Source organism: Chlorocebus sabaeus, chromosome 20 (assembly GCF_047675955.1).
Source record: "Chlorocebus sabaeus isolate Y175 chromosome 20, mChlSab1.0.hap1, whole genome shotgun sequence".
NCBI classification, from domain to species: domain Eukaryota; kingdom Metazoa; phylum Chordata; class Mammalia; order Primates; family Cercopithecidae; genus Chlorocebus; species Chlorocebus sabaeus.
Window position 1 is genome coordinate 74625713 of NC_132923.1, and position 20479 is coordinate 74646191.

The following is a 20479-nucleotide window of genomic DNA, read 5'->3' on the forward strand; positions in this document are numbered from 1 at the left end:
AGATTCTCAATTTTATCTACTTTCTGCACTGGAATTCTCTTTTCCTTTCCCTCAGCTTTGGAAAAAGGTAGCTTAATTACTATATTCAAATAAATCCCACAAGAAAAGACAAGTCTTGACTTTGTATAAATATTTCAAAGTGGTCAGGCAAGGTGGCTCACGCCTATAATCCCAGCACTTGGGGACGTTGAGGTGGGCTGATCACTTGCGCCCAGGAGTTCGAGACCAGCCTGGGCAACATGGAGAAACTCCGTCTCTACAAAAAACACCAAAAAATTAGCTGGGCATGGTGGTGTGTGCCTGTGATTCCAGCTATTTGGGAGGCTGACGCAGGAGGATCACTTGAGCCTGGGAGGTTGACGCTGCAGTGAGCCCTGATGATTGTGCCACTGCACTCCAACCTGGGTGAGAGTGAGATCTTGTCTCAAAAATAAATGTCAATGTAAGCATCCAGGTTGAGGCTACTGCAGAGGTTCAGGCTTCTCTGTCTCTCAAACTGGCTGCTGCAAATAAATCAGTCAGCAGATTCCTGTGGTTTTGCCTCTTAAAATCTTCCAGCTACCAATATCTCTGCAGCAACTGGCTATGAGTCTAGGGGACAACAGTGTTTAGGAGGTGAATTGGGGTCATGACTATTGCATTTGTTTTGTAGGCTTGCCATCACAAAGTGACTTAAAATAAGAATGTGGCTGGGCGCGGTTGCTCACACCTGTAATTCCAGCACTTTGGGAGGCTGAGGCAGGCAGATCACGAGGTTAGGAGATGGAGACCATCTTGGCTAACAAGGTGAAACCTTGTCTCTACTAAAAATACAAAAAATTAGCCAGGCGTGGTGGCGGGCGCCTGTAGTCCCAGCTACTCGGGAAGCTGAGGCAGGAGGATGGTGTGAACCCAGGAGTCGGAGCGTGCAGTGAGCCGAGATCGTGCCACTGCACTCCAGCCTGGGTGACAGAGTAACACTCCGTCTCAAAAGAAACAAAAAAACAAGAATGTATTCCCTGTGGTTCTGGAGGCTAGACATCCGAGATCAAGCTATTGGCAGGCTCATGCTCACACCAGATCTAGGTTAAGATTCCTTCCTTACCTCCTTTAGCTTCTAGTTGCTGAGAACACATGGTGTTCCTTGGCTTGTAGAAGCATCACTCCTCCAATCTCTGCCTCATCTTTGCAGACGGGTATTATGGAATTATGGCCCATCATGCCTGGCCTGATTTTTTTTTTTTTTTTGGTGAGATGAGTTTCACTTATTCTGTCTCCCAGGCTGGAGTACAGTGGCACAATTTTGGTTCACTGCAGCCTCCACTTCCCAGGTTCAAGCGGTTATCATGCCTCAGCCTCCCAAGTAGCTGGGATTACAGGTCCCCACCACCACACTCAAGTAATTTTTGTATTTTTAGTAGAGATGGGTTTTTACCATGTTGGCCAGGCTAGTCTCGAACTCCTGACCTCAGGTGATCTGCCCACCTCGGCCTCCCAAAATACTGGGATTACAGGTGTGAGCCAGCTCACCCAGCCCGATTTTTATACCAGTTATGCCAAGATGCTACTGTTTGGGGGAGGGGGGAAAAACAGGAATATACTAAATTAGTCCTAGTAGCAGTCTAAATGACAAGATCACTCCCTCTCCTTAATTTCTTCACTAATCATCCATTGCAAATTTTTTTTTTTTGGAGACGGAGTGTCGCTGTCACCAGGATGGAGTGCAGTGGTGCAAACTCCGCCTCCCAGGTTCAAGGGATTCTCCTGCCTCAGCCTCTCAAGTAGCTGGGACTACAGGCAAGCACCATCACACCCAGCTAACTTTGTATTTTTAGTAGAGACATGGTTTCACCATGTTGCCCATGATGGTCTTGTTCTCGAGATGTGCCTACCTCAGCCTCCCTAAGTGCTTGGGTTACAGGTGCGAGCCACAGCACCCTGCCCATTCATTTCATTCTTAAATAAACTGAAAACCTAATAGTGTCACGCTAGGGAAGATATTTCATCTCTCCAGGAATGGGTTTACACAATAAAATGTAAAGGCTATTTATGTATGACAAAGTACTTCAGAAAATGTGTAATCGAAAATTTTTAAATAGGCAAACATAGCATACAGTATTCAAAAGATTTAAAATAAAGATTCAAATATCACATCATGACAAATGATACAAATTTGTGAAGTATCATTTCTTCCCTTTTTTTGTAGTTTCACCACATTGCCCAGGAGGCCTTGAACTCCTGTGCTTTTGTTACTGTCCCCTCCTGTTTTCCTACTACATTGATGGGTTGTCTTGACAGGTGTGGCCCTCCCCCGATAGTATAGGAAGTTTACTCTTAGAAAAGCTAGGACAATGTAAGTTCTAAAAAGACTAGTCAACTGCAGTAGAGAGGTGGGTGGGGGAGGTAGAACAAAGGATTCTATCTGACTGAACAATCAACTGAAATAACTCTACATTCAGACCAGCCTTTTTTAAACACACCCTTTATTAACATCTAGGTGAATCTGTAATATTCCTTGCTCCTCCATCCCCAAGTATGCTATTAGCTGTCCATCCTTCCGGATAGAAGTGTATTTTCCAGTTTTACTTGATTTTTGGATGTGTGCTGGGGGAGGAAAGCATATTGTTTCTAGCCACCCTAGAGTGCTAAAGCACATCATCTTCCAGTAATTCTCTCAAGGTAGGCATATGCGAAACATAATCTCTAAACTCTTCAACATCAAGAAATACCTTTGTTTTACCCCTAAAATCAAATGCCATTTTGGCTGGATATAGGATTCTAGGATTAAAGCCTTTTGCCAGCAGAACTTTAAAGACATTGCTCCATTTACTTCTAGCATCCAGCGTGTCCAGTGATAGGTCTGCCGTCAACCTGATTCTTGTTCCTTGGTAGGTTATTTCTCTTCTCTCTCTAGAAGCCCTTATTATTTTCTCTTTATCATTAGAATTCCAAAATTTTACCAAGATGTGTCTAGGAGTCAGTCTCTTTTCATCAATCTTACTAGGCACTCGGCACGCACTGACAATCTCAAGACTTGAACCTTTCTTTAGTTCTGCAAAGTTTTCATCAATGATTTCCTTAATTATGTCCTCTGCCCCATTCTCATTATTCTCTTTTTCTGGAATTCCTATCAAACGAATATTGCAACTTCTGGATCTATCCTCTATATCTCTTTGCCTTTCTTTATTAATCATCTGTTTGGTCATTTGCACTGTATCCTTAGAGAATTCTTCAATTTGATCTTCTAGACTATCTATTCTTTCTTCAAGTATGTCCATTCTGCTACTTAGATCATCTACTGAATTTTTAATTTCCAAGACACCTGAATGGGAACTTTTCAGATTTCCAATCTCCTCTTTTATCTCTCTGATGCTATTAATCACACTACTTCTCAAGTTTTCTTCTGTTTCCTGTGTTAAGTCTGCTTCTTTAGATGTTAGTTCTTCTGTGTGCAGAGTTCTGTGTTTCTTTTCTTCTGTTTTCTTAAGTTTGGTGACTCCTGTTGAAATACTCAAATTTGTATGTGAATGCTTTTTATGCTCATCATAACCTATCTCTAGTGACTCTGAGGGAGAGGCCAAACATAAGGTCAGACAGGGTGTGCCAGTTCCTTGACTCGTGGGCACAGCTGCTTCCTCTTCCTCCTGGGTTTGGTGTACCGCCTGGTGTTTCACCAACTTTTTCTTCCCAGAGTCCCCAACCAAATAACTAAAGGGAATTTCTTTTTGTCTACATGAGGCTTCTTTTTTCTCAGGCAGGGAGGTAGTCTTTACCTTTCCTATTTCAGAGTCCTTTCCTTCCTCTTCCTCCTCTGGCTCAGAATCCTCTATGCAGTCAATGAAAATAGTTTCCATGCCATCACTGATTATCTCAACTTCATGCTTTGTATCTACCAAAGTATGACCCTGAAAGGTTGAGTCCTGTTCTGAAGTCTGTTCCTCCTCCTCCTCTGAGGCTTCTTCCTCCTCCAGCCCTGAGGCCTCTTCTTCTTCTTCCTCCTCCAGCCCTGAGGCCTCTTCCTCCTCCTCTTCCCTCCCTGAGGCCTCTTCCTCCTCTATCCTTGAGACCTCTTCCTCTTCCTCCAGCCCTGAGGTATCTTCTCTATCATCCTCCATCCCTGAGGCCTCTTCATCCAGCTCCTCTAGCTCAGAAAACTCTTCCTCTTGAGTCTCTAAGTTGTTCATCTCCTCTGGCTTAGCAACTTTCACTTCTCTAAGAAATAGAAAGCTCAATCCATCACTGGTCATTTCTCCAGCTCTATGCTTTGAGTCTATTAGGGTTTTACCCTAAAGTTAAAGAAAAAGAAGAGTTATTTATTTAAATCATTTATTTTAAAGAATTAAAACTTCAATTCACTAATTTTAATACGGCTTCCATTCTGACAATGGGAACATATCTGAAAAATTGCTTGAATATTAATTGTTCTTGAAGGCCTAGGTCGCTAAACAAGTCAAGTTTCCCTAAGATCATCTCAAGATATTTGTCATTTCTTGTGTAATCTCGGAACAAATTATATGAGGTCGTAACGTCTACTTTCTTCCTTCTAGATCCCGCAACATTTACTGCTGTGTATGTGACTGATTCTCAGTAATTACCTGTTTTAATAAATTGTCTGCTTATTACATATGAGTCCTATGGTAAATAGGCATTGTAATCGGGCTAAAGTTTACAATCTGCTTTAGGAAGATGATAAGCACACACAAACAAAAACGCCAAGCTCACATTTACCTTTCCCCACAGATAACAACAAATTTAATTTAAAAATTTTAAAAAAAGACCTCAATTACAGTTTACACTATAGCCTTATGACTTTAAAGACAAGCAGGCTTTGGTTAGGAATACAACAGGCTCAGTTCAAAACTATTCAAACCCTGGCCCAATTGCCACATTTGCTACTAGTGCCTCACTTTTCCTTATAAAGCAGGGTCTAATGACAGCACCACCCCAGGATTGTTGTAATATAAAGTAAGCAAGATACTGAGCTTCTGATGATGCCTGCAATATAAATGTTGGCTCCTAATATTCCTTGAAGCCCTTAGTCTGCCATTGAGCTTTTCAGTCTTCCCAAACCCACCAGGATAGGTTAGGTGCCTCATCTGTGTAAACACTAGAAGCAGCTAATTTCTGGAATTAAATACTGATTTTTAAATAATTTGTTGATTCAAGTGTACCTTCTCCTTCTGGCTTCTCACTTTGCAGAGGTTACACTTGGAAATGTGGGAAAGGCAGAGGAGAAGCGTTCATTTGGAAACATGTAAAAAATATTGGCTTACAAATCTAGACCTTGGCTGGGCACGGTGGCTCACACCTGTAATTCCAGCACTTTGGGAGGTCAAGGCATGTAGACTGCTTGAGCCCAGGAGTTTGAGACCAGCATGGGCAACGTGGCAAAACCTTGCCTCTACAAAAAGTACAAAAATTAGGTGGGCGTGGTGGTGCATGCACATGGTCCCAGCTATCGGGAGGCTGGAGTAGGAGGCTCACTTGAGCCTGGGAGGTGTAGGGTGCAGTGACCCCAGATTGAGCCACCGCTCCCCCACCAGGGAAACAGAACAAGACTTCATCTCCAAAAAAAAAAGCACCTTCCAGCACAGCAGCCATTGGAGAACAGCAGCCACAACGCTGTGTGACCCCAAGGCTTTGGGCCTCAGCAAGGGCAACAAGGTGATCAAGAACATGACCAAAAGCCCAGGTACAGCTGCTGCTCCAGCCATCTGACCAAACACACCAAGTTAGTGTGGGACATGATCTGAGAGGCGTGCTGCTTCGCCAGGTAGGAACATCACACCATCCATGGTGTGATGGTGAGGGCCTGATGAAAGAGGCCCTCATGTTCATGAAGAAAAGGCTGAGGTCACACATCCACACCAAGAGGGAGAGGAGCTGAGCACCATCTTGGCCACCATGATTAAACCAGCTGCCAAGAACGACTGAGGCCCCCTTGCCCTCGGCACATAATAAAACCTTCACAGAAAAAAAAAGTGCCCTTTCAATCATTACTTTTAGTATTATGCTTCTACTTTTAAGGAATCATTTTTCTTTAATTGATTTATCTGGCCGGGCGCAGTGGCTCACACCTGTAATTCCAGCACGTCGGGTGGCCAACGTGGGTGAATCACCTGACGTCAGGAGTTTGGTTTGAGACCAGCCTCACCAACATGGAGAAACCTGTCTCTACTGAAAATACAAAATTATCTGGGTATGGTGGCACAAGCCTGTAATCCCAGCTACTCGGGAGGCTGAGACAGGAGAATCACTTGAACTTGGGAGGTGGGTTTGTGGTGAGCCAAGATCGGGCCATTGCACTCCTGCCTGGCCAACAAGAGTGAAACTCCATCTCAAGAAAAAAAAAATTGATTTATCTTTCAAAATAACCATGCCAACTATTACATTTATACATAAGCTTTATCTATTTGTATGCTTACCCTTTTTTCTTGAGTTCCATATCTTCTTCCTCCTCCACTTATTTCTTCCTTTTGTGGGAGTACATGTTTCAGTAATTCTTTCATAGAAGATTTTTGGCTGGCAAATTTTCTAAGGCTTTGCAGATCTGAAAATGTCTTTATTTCACCATCACATTTAAATGCCAATTTAACTTCACACAGAAATTTAGGTTCAAAATCATGTTCTCTCAGAATGTTGAAGACATCACTCCATTGCTTACTAATATTCAGCGTTGCTGATGAAAGGTTGGCAGCCAGGGTAAGTACTGCTCCTTCATCCATCAACACTTTTTCTTCTCTGGAGGCTTTTAAAATGTCCTCTTTATTCTTGAATTTCTGAAATTTTTTTCCCTCTCCCATGTCTTTGACAAATTCATCCTCTCCATCCTTCCTACTCTCTCCTTCTGTAATGTCTAAATGGACATTGTGATTTCCATGTCTGTCATCTACATTGCATAAGGTTTCTTCCATACTTCCCAGGACTTCGTAACTTTGTGATTCATTCTGGGGTAATTTCTTACCTTCCTTACTATTGTATTCATCAGCGTTGTCTAATTTACTGCTCAGCTCATTTACTTCTTTGACTTTAAAGGTTAAATTCTCAATATCATCACCTACTTTAGAGTTTTCTCCTTCCGTTTTCCCTACCATCCCTGTTTTTTGTAATGCTAAATTGATTATTTGTTGAAACTCTGTCCTACTACTGGAGTTCTCTGAATTCTTTACCTCAGGTATTATAGTTTTTCCTCCTAAAATTGCCTTTAGGTCACTTTTAAGAGTTTCCCTCATCTCCTCAAACATCAGGTCTTGAATTTCCATTAAGACCTTAAACTTATTCATAACAATTGCTGATACGTCCTTGCAGTTTACATCTAATACTGGAGCTATGTCCTTTTCAGTTTCTGTTAACTGCTTTCTTTTCATATAGGCGGTATTTTCCTGTTTCTTTGCAAGTCTAGCAAATTTTGACTGTACACTACTAGATACATCAGACATTATGGATGTGTTGTCAAGACTGGATTCTGTTTTTAATTCCTGCAGAATGATTTTGTTCTTACAGGTCGGCTAGACTTCAGAAATTAAAAAATCTTAAAATACGTCAATCTGAAATACAAAGAAATGAAAAATTACTTACTGAAGAATTCTCTTGAAAAACTTTGTAAGAATATGAGCTTAGTTAAGAAAACTATACTGGGTGCACTCCATAATAAATTAATAAAAGGTTCACTAACAAAATGGGTATCTGTAAACTAAGACCAGAAAAAAATTAGAATTCATAATTTATAGATTATCATGAAAACTCCCTTTACATAAAGATTTGAATGCAATAAATTAACCAAAGAGCAGATAACTAAGAATGAAGCTGTCTGATTTGCCATACTATTAGCTTTGTTGTCTATGTTCTGTATAATGAGATTAATTACAAGAAAATAGGTGTTATTCTTTAAAAAATCAACGTATGTATCATACCAAATCATCCAAGTCTCAGCTAACTTGAATGGAATCTTACAGAAAATTGAGAAACAGGTGTCCCTTTTGAATTGCAGAGATTATTAAGACTTTTTCTGAAAACCAGTTATCAAGTCAATTCAAAATTACTTTCTTGGCCAAGCATGGTGGTTCATGGGTGTAATCCCAGCACTTTTATAGAAGCTGAGGTGGGAGGATCACTTGACCCAAGGAATTCAAGACCAGCCTGGGCAACATAGGGAGGCCTTCTTTACAAAAAATATAAAAATTAGTTGGGCATAGTGACACACGCCTGTGGTCCCAACTACTTCAAAGGCTCAAGAGTTTCACCATGTTGGCCAGGCTGGCCTCAAACTCCTGACCTCGTGATCCGCCTCCCTCGGCCTCCCAAAGTGCTGGGATTACAAGCGTGAGCCACCGTGCCCAGCCAAGAATATTGTTTTTTTAGAGTACAGGGCAATCTAGAAAGGCTTCCTTGGTGAAGGCAGGTGAATCACTTGAGCTTAAGAGATTGAGACCTGCCTAGATAACATGGTGAAACTCTGTCTCTACAAAAATATAAAAAAATTAGCCTGGTGTGGTGGTGTGCACCTGTAGTCCCAGCAATAACTGAGGCTGAGGTAAGAGGATCACTTGAGCCTGAGGGAGGCAGAGGATGCAGTGAGCTGACATTGCGCCACTGCACTCCAGCCTGGGTGACAGTGTGAGACCCTGTCCCCTCCCCTTCAAAATAAGAATCATATAAGCAGCTAAAATGTCATTCATGTCAGGGCAAAAGATATATGCTGAGCACCCAACCAAGAATTTCAAGCAGGGCACGATGTCACACTTGTAATCCTAGCACTCTGGGAGGTTGAGGTGGAGTGATTACTTGAGCCCAGAAGTTCAACATCGGCCGGGCGCGGTGGCTCAAGCCTGTAATCCCAGCACTTTGGGAGGCCGAGACGGGCGGATCACGAGGTCAGGAGATCGAGACCATCCTGGCTAACATGGTGAAACCCCATCTCTACTAAAAATACAAAAAATTAGCCGGGCGTGGTGGCGGCGCCTGTAGTCCCAGCTACTCGGGAGGCTGAGGCAGGAGAATGGCGTAAACCCGGGAGGCGGAGCTTGCAGTGAGCTGAGATCCGGCCACTGCACTCCAGCCTGGGCGACAGAGCCAGACTCCGTCTCAAAAAAAAAAAAAAAAAAAAAAAAAGAAGTTCAACATCAGCCTGCACAACATAGTGAGACCCTGTTTCTAAAAAATAATTTCAGAAATTTTTCATTGCAATAAAAACTGAATCAGGAAAAATAATGATAGCATAAAATTAAAAGATAAATTAAATTTAAAACTTCTATGTTTAATGTTTAAATACTAAAGGTTAAAGTTATTTAAATTTTAAAATGACTAATCAGTCAAACTAATGGAGAAACTTAAAATACTAAATCAAAATGATAATTACCTATCAAAACTTGGGGAATGTAGCTGAAGTGGTGCTTTGAGAAAAATGTATCGACTTAAAATGTTAGAATTTTCTAGAAAAGAATAAAAATTAAAGTTAAATTACCAGATTAAGGGCAAAGTCTACCCAAGAAACCAAGAGATGTGCACAAATCAAAGAAATGAAAAACAGAAATTTATAGAGAATTAACAAAACCAAAATACAAATAAGGAACACTATGAACAAAAAGGCGGCACAACTACAGATAAAGCATGGTTGAAAAATGGGAGCACCATTCAACTTTCATAATTAAATCAGAAAATTTAGAAGCAACTATTATCATAGTTGTGCCCAAACTCTTCTAGAGAATAGTGAAAAAAGGTCAGGTACAGCAGCTCACATCTAGGATCCCAGCACTTTGGGAGGCCAAGGCAGGTGGATCACCTGAAGTCAGGACTTCGAGACCAGCCTGGCCGACATGGCGAAACCTCACCTCTACTAAAAATACAAAAATTAGCAGAGGCTAGGCACCATGGCTTATGCCTGTAATCCCAACACTCTGGGAGGCTGAGGCAGGCAGATCACAAGGTCAGAAGATAGAGACCATCCTGGCTAATACGGTGAAACCCCATCTTTACTAAAAATATAAACAAAAAATTAGCTGGGCGTGGTGGCGGGCACTTGTAGTCCCAGCTACTTGGGAGGCTGAGGCAGGAGAACGGCATTAACCTGGGAGGCAGAGCTTGCAGTGAGCCTAGATCGTGCCACTCCATTCAGGCCTGAGCGTCAGAGCGAGACTCCATCTCAAAAGAAAAAACAAAAACAAAAACAAAAATTAGCCGGACTTGGTGGCACGCACCTGTAGTCCCAGCTACTCAGGAGGCTGAGGCATAAGAACTGCTTGAACCTGGGAGTTGGAGGTTGCAGTGAGCCAAGATCACGCCACCGTACTGTGCGATAGAGTGAGACCCTGTCTCAAAAAAAAGAGAGTAGAATGATGGTTACCAGAGGCTGGGCAGGGTAGTAGGTGGATGGGTGCAGGGAATACGGATGGTTAATGGGTACAAAAATGATCTAGTATTTGGTAGCACAACAGGGTACCTACACTCAACAATAGCTTATTGTATGCGTAAAGAGAATAATTGGAATGTTTTTAACAAGAAGAAATGATAAATGTTTGAGGCGGTGGATAGGATACCCCCATTTACCCTGATGTGATTATTACACATTGCGTGTCTGTATGAAAATAAATACATCTACTATGTAACCATAAAAATTTAAAACAGGCCAAGCGCAGTAGCTCACACCTGTAATCCCAGCACTTTGGGTGGCCGAGGTGATTGCTTGAGCCCAGGAGTTTGAGACCAGCCTCAGCAATATAGTGAGACCTCATCTCTAGTTTTTTTTTTTTTTTTTTTTTTTTGAGACGGAGTCTCGCTCTGTCACCCAGGCTGGAGTGCAGTGGCCGGATCTCAGCTCACTGCAAGCTCTGCCTCCTAGGTTCACCCCATTCTCCTGCCTCAGCCTCCCGAGTAGCTGGGACTACAGGCGCCCGCCACCTTGCCCGGCTAGTTTTTTGTATTTTTTAGTAGAGACAGGGTTTCACCGGGTTAGCCAGGATGGTCTCGATCTCCTGACCTTGTGATCCGCCTGTCTCGGCCTCCCAAAGTGCTGGGATTACAGGCTTGAGTCACCGCGCCCGGCCATCTCTAGTTTTTTTAAAAAAAAACAAATTATGCCAGGTGAGGTGGCTCATGCCTGTAATCCCAGCACTTTGGGAGGCTGAGGTGGGCGGATCACCTGAGGTCAGCAGTTCGTGACTAGCCTGGCCAACACGGTGAAACCCCATCTCTACTAAAAATACAAATTTAGCTGAGCGTGGTGGTGGGTTCCTGTAGTCCCAGCTGCTTGGGAAGCTGAGGCAGGGGAATCAGTTGAAGCCAGGAGGTGGAGGTTGCAGTGAGCTGAGATTGTGCGGTTGCTCTTCAGCCTGTGTGACAAGAGCAAGAGACCAAGACACTGTCTCAAAAAATAAAAAAAAAATTCAACCCAGGATGTGGAAGTTGCAATGAGCCCAGCTCATGCCTCTGGGCTACATACAGAGTGAGCCTCTGTCTCAAAAAAAATAAAAAATAAAAAATTATAAATGAACAGCTAAAAAAAAAGAAAAAGAAAAAAAGCATGATAGTTATAAAAAATTGTTTTAAAAACATGGCACTTATCTATCACACAATAACTTCCAAAATATGAGCAACAGGAGGTAAGGGGGACAAATGTATACAGAATATCTTGATTACACCAGAGAAAAGGTTAAAAGAAGAAACATGCAAATGATTACTAAAAAAGAGAAAGAATCAGTATTAGTTACACACTTAATCCCCTTTTTTTTTGAGATGAAGTTTCACTCTTGTTGCCCAGGCTAGAGTGCAGTGGCGTGATCTTGGCTCACTGCAACCTCCGCCTCCCAGGTTCAAGATTCTCGTGCCTCAGCCTCCCAAGTAGCTGGGATTACAGGCATGCGCCACCACGCCCGGCTAATTTTGTACTTTCAGTAGAGACGAGGTTTCTCCATGTTGGTTAGGCTGGTCTCAAACTCCCGACCTCAGGTGATCCACCCACCTAGGCCTCCCAAAGTGCTGGGATTACAGGTGTGAGCCACCTCACCCAGCCTCATCCTCTTAATTAAGTAAATTTAAAAAACCAAGCAACAGTAGTATCAATCTAATCAAGGACTTAGAAAGCAACCGAGTAGTCCACAGGACAGGTCTGTAGGAACTTATACAGGACTTCAACAGGAATAAAGGGGCCCACTCTCATTCAGAAGACTAAGGGAGTTCACTAGATGCAGTGTATGCTCCCCCTATTTTGGATCTCTATTTGAATGAATCAACTGTAAAATGCAGGGAGTACTGAATATGGACTGATTATTAAATGATATTGAGAAATATATTTTATTAACTGTAACAATACTGTATTTAGTTAAGAAAGTGTCCTTATTTTATAAAAACTACATACTGAAGTTTTTACAGGTGAAATGGTATGATGTCTGGGATTTACTTTAAAACACAACAAACAAATAAATAAGAAAAAAGGGAGATTAAGCAAATGGGGAAAAATATTTGTTTTTGAATCTGGATGATCAGTTCTTCCACTGATGTTTGAAAATGCTACTGGCCGGGCGTGGTGGCTCACGCCTGTAATCCCAGCACTTTGGGAGGCCGAGGTGGGTGGAACACGAGGTCGGGAGATCGAGATCATCCTGGCTAACATGGTGAAACCCCCTCTCCACTAAAAAAAACACAAAAAATTAATTAGCTGGGCGCGGTGGCGGGCGCCTGTAGTCCCAGCTACTTGGGAGGCTGAGGCAGGAGAATGGCATGAACCTGGGAGGTGGAGCTTGCAGTGAGCCCAGATGTCGCCACTGCACTCCAGCCTGGGTGACAGAGCCAAAAAAAAAAAAAAAAAAAAAGAAAGAAAATGCTCCAATACTTTTTTTTTTTTTTTTTTTTTTTTTTGACGCAGGGTCTCACTCGCTGAGGTTGGAATGCAGTGGCACCTGATAATGCTTCTAAATTTTTTTTCAAACTGAAAATCCTTAAGGAAAAATCACTGAGCTCTCCCTGGTGAAACAGACTTCTACTTGACTTGCCAAGATGAAACAGAAAGCTGAAAACAAGGGTAACATGTTCACATGCAGACAAATTCTTTTGATAACAATTGTGCCTTTATTGTGTCCAATAAACGCTACAATAAGTGAACTTGAGGCCGGTTGCGGTGGCTTATGCCTGTAATCCCAACACTTTGGGAGGTTGAGGAGGGCAGATCACCTGAGGTCAGGAGTTCCAGACCAGCCTGGCCAACATGGTGACTAGCCTGGCCAACACGGTGAAACCCTGTCTCTACTAAGAATACAAAAATTAGCTGGGCATGATGGCGAGCGTCTGTAATCCCAGCTACTCCAGAGGCTGAGACAGGAGAATCACTCGACCCTGGGAGGCGGAGGTTGAATTAGGGTTAATGCCACTGCACTACGGCCTAGGCAACAGAGCGAGCAAGACTCCATCTCAAAAAAAACCTAAAACTAAAACTAAAATAAAACTGATAAACTAAAACAAATTAGAAAACAATGTCCTTAAAAGAGAAGGATTGAACAAATGATGGTTCATGTACACAATGCGATTATATATAATAGATATATAAGTACACATAACACATTAATTTATAAAATATACATTATAATATACATTACAGCCAGGCACAGTGGCTCACATGTTAATTCTAGCACTTTGGGAGGCCAAGGTGGGTGGATCACCTGAGGTCAGGAGTTCGAGACCAGCCTGGCCAAAATGAAATCCCGTCTCCACTAAAAATACAAAAATTAGCCAGGGGTGGTGGTGGGCGCCTGTCATCCCAGCTACTCGGGAGGTTGAGGCAGGACAATTGCTTGAATGCCGGAGGTGGAGGTTGCAGTGAGCTGAGACCACGCCATTGCACTCCAGCCTGGGCAACAAGCGTGAAACTCCATTTCAAATAATAATAATATACATTATGTTATATATACACACCATATGTTATGATATATATACTCTATATGGTGCATACAATATGTTTAATGTACGTATAAAAATTATACTTTACATAATAGAGTATATTAGAATCATACACATTGGTTAAGGATGTCTTTGGTACGTTAGAAGGAAAAAAACGGTGCAGAAAATATACAGAGTACAATCCCATTCTTAAACACATATACAAAAACCGTATGTACAGTAAACACAAAAAGACTGGTCAATTATATTAGTCAGGAGAATGCATATCGAAACACATTCCAGTGTTTGAACATCCTGATTACAGCCAGTGCAGGGGCAAATATCCACTCTAGTCACATTCATAGTGACCCTGGGGGATTTTTAGACCTTTTCAGTAATTAATCTGGCCAGTGCCCTATTATGTAACACTACCTTTTTTGGGTAATGTGTTTTCCAAGAGTCACTCTATAGTACATGATAGGTGCAATGAGAAACTGGAAATTAATTAACTTTTTAAAAAGAGACAGGGTCTTGCCATGTTGCCCAGGCTACACTAAAACTCCTTTCTCAGCCTCCTGAGTAGCTGGGAATACAAGCACACACCACCATGCCTGGCTTAAAACAGAAAATTACAGCCCGGTGCAGTGGGATTTATTACTTGTCATTAACTGTATCAAATGCTACTTTTTTTTTTTCCGTTTTTTTGAGACAGAGTCTCACTCTGTCGACTAGGCTGGAGTGCAGTGGCACAATCTCTGCTTACTGCAAACCCTACCTCCTGGGTTCAAGCGATTCTTCCACCGCAGACTCCTGGGTTGAGGACTACAGGCACACACCAGCATGCCCAGCTAAGTTCTGTATTTTTAGTAGAGACGGGGTTTCACCGTGTTGGCCAGGCTGGTTTCAAACTCCTGACCTCAGGAGATCCACCCGCCTAGGCCTCCCTAAGTGCTGAGATTACAAGCATTACTGCTCCTGGCCTCAAATGCTGAAGGCTAAATTATAATTAGCGTTTAATGACAATAAATATACGTGACCTTTTTCACATCCAAGATATCACATACTCTGAATTCTAGCCAGGCACTACCCAGGCACTCTGGGTTCAGAATCCCTGATCAAGAAGAAAGCAGAGGCTGGTACAAATTTAGCAAATTTTGCCTCAGGGCTGGATGGTAGCCATCAAAAGGGCTCCGGGACCAGGCGTCCTGGCTTCTGCCTGCAGTCTGAGCTACTTGGGGGGCTGAGGTGGGGGGATTACTTGAGCCCAGGAGTTCAAGGTTACTGTGAGCTAGGATTGCATCACTGCACTCCAGCTTGGGAGGCAGAGCAAGACCCTGTCAGAAAAAAAAAAAAAGAAAAAGAAAGTGATTAGGGAGACTTGGGAGATTTTCATCAGTGTACTCACAAGTTCTGCTTTATTAAGGAGGTTACTCCAAAAGTATGCAATATAGGAGAACACCGGTTGGGAAGGCAAAAAATGTTTAGCACTTCCCTCAAGGGACTGGGGGTTGGGAGGGAGAATAAACTTTTCCTTTAATTTTAGGGATGGAAAAAAGCTTGTTGATTTGCATTGCCTTGGCTTGTGACTGCCATCTTTTCATATGTTTATCTGCTTGCATTTCCTTTGTGGTGAATTACCTTTTCAACACTGGCAGCCTGTTACTGGGGGTTGGTGTGTGTTTTTCTGAATTTGCTGGGGGATTATGGACTTCTCTTTTACTTTTTCTTTCTTTTATATAAGAAAAATTCATATTCCCTCACCTCAGTCTCTATAATCTGACCTCTGAGGCCACCCAAAGTTTGGTGTGGTATCTCTCACAATGTACAGGTGACTTTTCTTTTGTGTTTTTGCTTTTTTTTTTTTTTTGAGGTCTCACTCTCACCCAGCGTGACAAGCAGTGGCATGATCACTGTTCGCTGCAGTCACAAACTCCTGGGACCAAGTGATCCTCTCACCTCAGTCTTATCCTAAGGAGCTGGTATTACAGGTATGCCACCATACCAAGCTAAAGTGCCTGATTTTTATGGGTGCATAGAACAATAAAGGAGAATGCCAACTTCGAATTCTAGTTGGTATGTCTCTTTCCTTAGGTCAGGGGACATTTAATTTTTTTTTAATAGCTTTATACTTTTAACATTATTTTTCTTTTTCAATAGGCCATTTGTAATGTTCCAGTTACATGTGCACACCTCACTTTTCTACGTGTGACATGCCATATTTTGAACATATTGAACATATTTTGGTTCAGTAATTCCCTCAGCAGTGGGCATTCAAGTAATTTACAGGGTTTTGTTTTGTTTTTGAGATGGAGTCTCAGTGTCACCCAGGCTGGAGTGCAGTGGCACAATCTCAGCTCACTGCAACCCCCGCTTCCCAGGTTCAAGCGATTCTCCTGCCTCAGCCTCCCAAGTAGCTGGGACTACAGGAGCGTGCCACCACGCCCGGCTAATTTTTGTATTTTTTAGTAGAGATGGGGTTTCGCCATGTTGGCCAGACTGGTCTCCAACTCCAGACCTTAAGTGATCTGCCCTCCTCAACCTCCCAAAGTGCTGGGATTTCAGGTGTGAGCCACCACGCCGGTCCTACCCTTTAATCTTGAAGTAGTGAGTGCAAAACTTGCAACAACTGTTACGTGAAATAAAACGTGGTTTCTAGTGATTACGAAACTGTGGGTTCTGCTAATAGCACCAGACTGCAAAAGGGTCCTAACCCACACTATAGTTAGGACTCATTTCTTTATCAGACCCAAGATCACTTCCCCTGTTTCACTCTAAAATACCCCTCCCCAGTCCAGGCGTGGTGGCTCACGCCTGTAATCCCATCACTTGGTGAGATGGAGGTGGAAGGATCACCTGAGGTCAAGAGCTCGAGACCACACTGGCTGAAATGGCGAAACCCCGTCTCTACTAAAAACACAAAAATTAGCCGGGCATAGTGGCAGGCGCCTGTAATCCCAGCTACTTGGGAGGCTGAGGGAGGAGAATCGCTTGAACCCAGGAGGCGGAGGTTGCAGTGAGCGGAGATGGCACCATTGCACTCCAGCCTGGGAGACAAGAGCGAAACTCCGTCTCAAAAAATAAAATACCCCACCGGTTGGCCGGGCGCGGTGGCTCACGCCTGTAATTCCAGCACTTTGGGAGGCGGAGACGGGCAGATCACGAGGTCGGGAAATCGAGACCACCCTGGCTAACACGGTGAAACCCCGTCTCTACTAAAAATACAAAAATTAGCCGGGCACGGCGGCGGGCGCCTGTAGTCCCGGCTGCTCGGGAGGCGGAGGCAGGAGAATGGCGTGAACCCGGGAGGCGGAGCTTGCAGTGAGCGAAGACCACGCCACTGCACTCCAGCCTGGGTGCCAGGGCGAAACTCCGTCTCAAAAAAACAAAAACCAAAAAACCCCACCGGCACACATACCCGCCACTAATCCTGCCCCTAATCCACTAAACTACCTACCAAGTCTCAGCAATTCATCCACCTCTGTACCTTCGCAGGGAAGACGAACTCTCTGCAAAGCAGGACTTGGGTCTACTGGAAGCTGTGCCTTGGTGCCTAGAATTCAAGTTCATAACACCAAATTTTAAGGTTTATTTAATGTAGAAAATCACCTCATATTATAGACAGGAAAAAAAAAAGCACTTCTCTATGCATGTATTTGCTTAAAAAGGCACACAAGTCATTAGCAGAGTCTGGGGTGCAAGTCGGGAGAGGGCTGCAGGGAAGGGGAGGAACCAGAGGTGAATCTGAGGAGGACAGGGAGGGGCTGGAGAGAATAGTTTCTTCTTTGTGAGAGTTGGGGGTCCATTATGGAAGACACGCTTTTCTTTTGCAATTTGAACAAGAATGAAATTTGCTTAACAATTGGAGGAAATTGAAGAAAATGCAGAAGTTATTACTTCCAAATCAATTTTTCCAGTCACATAATAAAACACTTTTTTTTTTTTTGAGACGGAGTTTCGCTCTGCTGCCCAGGCTGCAGTGCAGTGGCCCGATCTCGGCTCACTACAACCTCCTCCTCCCCGGTTCAAGCGATTCTCCTGCCTCAGCCTCCCGAGTAGCTGGGAATGTTACAGGCGCGAGCCACCATACCCGGCTAATTTTTTATTTTTAGTAGAGATGGGGTTTCCCCATGTTGGCCAGGATGGTCTCGATCTCCTGACCTCGTGATTCGCCCGCCTCGGCCTCCCAAAGTGTTGGAATAACAGGCGTGAGCCACTGCGCCCGGCTCTCCATCTTTTTTTTTTTTTTTTTTTTTTTGAGACGGAGTTTCGCCCTTGTTGCCCAGGCTGGAGTGCAATGGCGCGATCTTGGCTCAGTGCAACCTCCGCCTCTTGGGTTCAAGCGATTCTCTTCCCTCAGTCTCCCGGGTAGCTGGAATTAAGGCATGCGCCATCACGCTCGGCTAATTTTGTATTTTTAGTAGAGACGGGGTTCTCCATGTTGGTTAGGCTGGTCTCGAACTCCCGACCGCCGCCTGCCTCGGCCTCCCAAAGTGCTGGGATTACAGGCGTGAGCCACCGCTTCCGCCCCCTCCATCCTTTTTTTTTAAAACTAGGACTTGTCAAACACCACCTCATTTTCTTGACTTCATTTTTCTTCACAGAACTACTTTAATATTTCCAATTTGGGGGTAAAGAAGTCTTAGGATACTTTTTTCCTCACTTCCCCATGGAAGGTAAGGGAAAGAGCAGGGAGGGAAGTGAGGCGGCCAACTGCCTGCCCTACCCCGGGCCCCACGCACCCGGGCCAGTCTTACCCGGGGCATCCCTGGACCCATGCACCCGGATCAGCCCTGCCTGGGGCACCTTGGGCCCCTCGCGCCTGAACCAGCCTTACCCGGGGCACCCCGGAGCCCACGCGCCTGGACCAGCCTTACCCAGGGCGCCCTGGATCCCACGCGCCTGGACCAGCCTTACCCAGGGCGCCCTGGACCCCACGCGCCTGGATTAGCCTTACCCGGGGCACCCCGGACCCCAAACACCCGGGCGAGCCTTACCTGGCGAAAGAGGAATCCGCCTGGACGACTGAGGAGCGAACAAAGTGAGGATAGAGGTTTTCAACTAAGGACTGAGAGGACTCAGGATCTCTCGGCTGACTCCTCCCCTCCTGGTATGTCCAACCCCCTCTGTCTACATACCCTCGCCTCCTCCCCGGAAATCGCATTCTGCCCTAAGCAATTGCTGAGTTCCATCGCTGCCTCCCGACTGAGCCCAATTCCTTCTGTCTCCACTGAGCCTTCGCTTGAATGAGCCCCACCCCTCAGACCCGACTCCAGACTCAAATCTGAATAAAGGCACCACTAAAGCGCCTCATCACTCAGGCGTGAACCCCAAGGTCACCTCATTCCTTTTCTTCAACCTTCGCAGTTAATCCATTCCTGAGCCCTTGAATTTGCCCGCTTCTCTCCATCTCCCCAGCTCCAGCCCAGTCCAAGCCCCCTTGTCTCTCACCTGAATCACTGAAAACACCTCCAACTGCTCCCTGGCGTCTCCTGCGACCCCTCTGCAATCCTCCTCCCCCTCCAATACCTTTCAGTGGCTTTCTGTTTCGGTTAAATTTCTACCTCCTCATTCTATCCTGATTGCCCCTTCAACATTGTCTTAGCAATACTCTCCTCACAACAGAAACACAGTCTCTTTCTGTTCCTCAGAAAACAGAACTTCCTGCCTCAGGGCCCTTGCACTGGCTGTTTCCTCCGCGAGTTGTTTTTTGTTTGTTTGTTTGTTTTTGAGACAGTCTTTCTCTTGTAGCCACAGCGCTGGAGTAGTGCAGTGGCACGATCTCGGCTCACTGCAACCCCCGCCTCCTGGGTTCAAGCAGTTCTCCTGCCTCAGCCTCCCGAGTGGCTGGGATTACAGGAGCACGCCACCATGCCCAGCTAATTTTTTCTTTTTTCTTTTTTTCTTTTTGAGACAGAGTCTTGCTCTGTCACCCAGGCTGGAGTGCAGTGGCGTAATCTGGGCTCACTGCAACCTCCGCCTCCTGGGTTCAAGCGATTATCTTGCCTCAGCCTCCTGAGTAGCTGGGATTACAGGCTCGAGCCACCACGCCGGGCTAATTTTTGTATTTTTAGTAGAGATGGGGTTCCAGCATGTTGACCAGGCTGGTCTGGAACTCCGACCTCGTGATCCACCTGCCTCAGCCTCCAAAGTGCTGGGATTACAGGCGTGAGCCACCGCGCCCATCCACCTCTTTGAGTTATTTTCTCAGTTCTTTCAATATGGCTTCTGTTCATCCTCAGGTCTCAGGTCCAATGTTAACTCCTCTAACAGGTCTCCCAGACTACCCTTTCTACAGGAGCCCATCTCCCCACATCCCAATACTCTTTTTTGTTTCATTTTGTTTCTTGAGACAATGTCTTGCTCTGTAATAAAGACTCAAAGTTTCTGTTGGACTCCCCAGGCCTGACTTGCCAGGTTCACATGGAACTTGACTTGCCCAACGTCATTCAGCTAATAAGCAGAGAAGCCTCAATATCCGGTAGTTCAGTCAATACACAGCACATGAATAAACAAAGAGAATTTTATCTTTTGTTTTTTATTTTTAATATATTTACTTTTTGAGACGGAGTCTTGCTCTGTCGTCCAGGCTGGAGTGCAGTGGTACAATCTCTACTCACTGCAACCTCCGCCTCCC

At 44.3% G+C, this 20479-nt stretch overlaps 1 protein-coding gene across 3 annotated transcripts; it reads right to left on the reverse strand.

Annotated features, from left to right (window-relative positions):
* Positions 1-2358: 2358 nt before the first annotated feature.
* Positions 2359-20142, reverse strand: L1TD1 (LINE1 type transposase domain containing 1). Of its 3 annotated transcripts, XM_073007243.1 has the most exons (4): positions 18840-20142; positions 17300-17395; positions 6405-7526; positions 2359-4265 (listed from the first exon to the last, which is right to left on the reverse strand). In XM_073007243.1, the coding sequence occupies exons 3-4, from the start codon at positions 7416-7418 to the stop codon at positions 2625-2627; spliced, it is 2655 nt and encodes an 884-aa protein (XP_072863344.1). In that variant the 5' UTR covers positions 7419-7526; positions 17300-17395; positions 18840-20142; the 3' UTR covers positions 2359-2624. The 3 variants fall into 3 exon arrangements, with proteins under 3 accessions (XP_072863344.1, XP_072863346.1, XP_072863345.1); XM_073007245.1 differs by lacking the exon at positions 17300-17395; XM_073007244.1 differs by lacking the exon at positions 18840-20142 and having other exon boundaries at positions 17300-17506.
* Positions 20143-20479: the final 337 nt, after the last annotated feature.

What these genes read in the sequence shown, in the direction of transcription:
- L1TD1 (XM_073007245.1), bottom strand. Translation starts at nt 7,418, where the DNA reads ATGTCTGATGTATCTAGTAGTGTACAGTCAAAATTTGCTAGACTTGCA. An exon ending in ATGGAACTCAAGAAAAAAGG is followed by an intron (nt 4,266 to 6,404) that starts GTAAGCATACAA and finishes CTTTAACTTTAG; the next exon opens with GGTAAAACCCTAATAGACTC.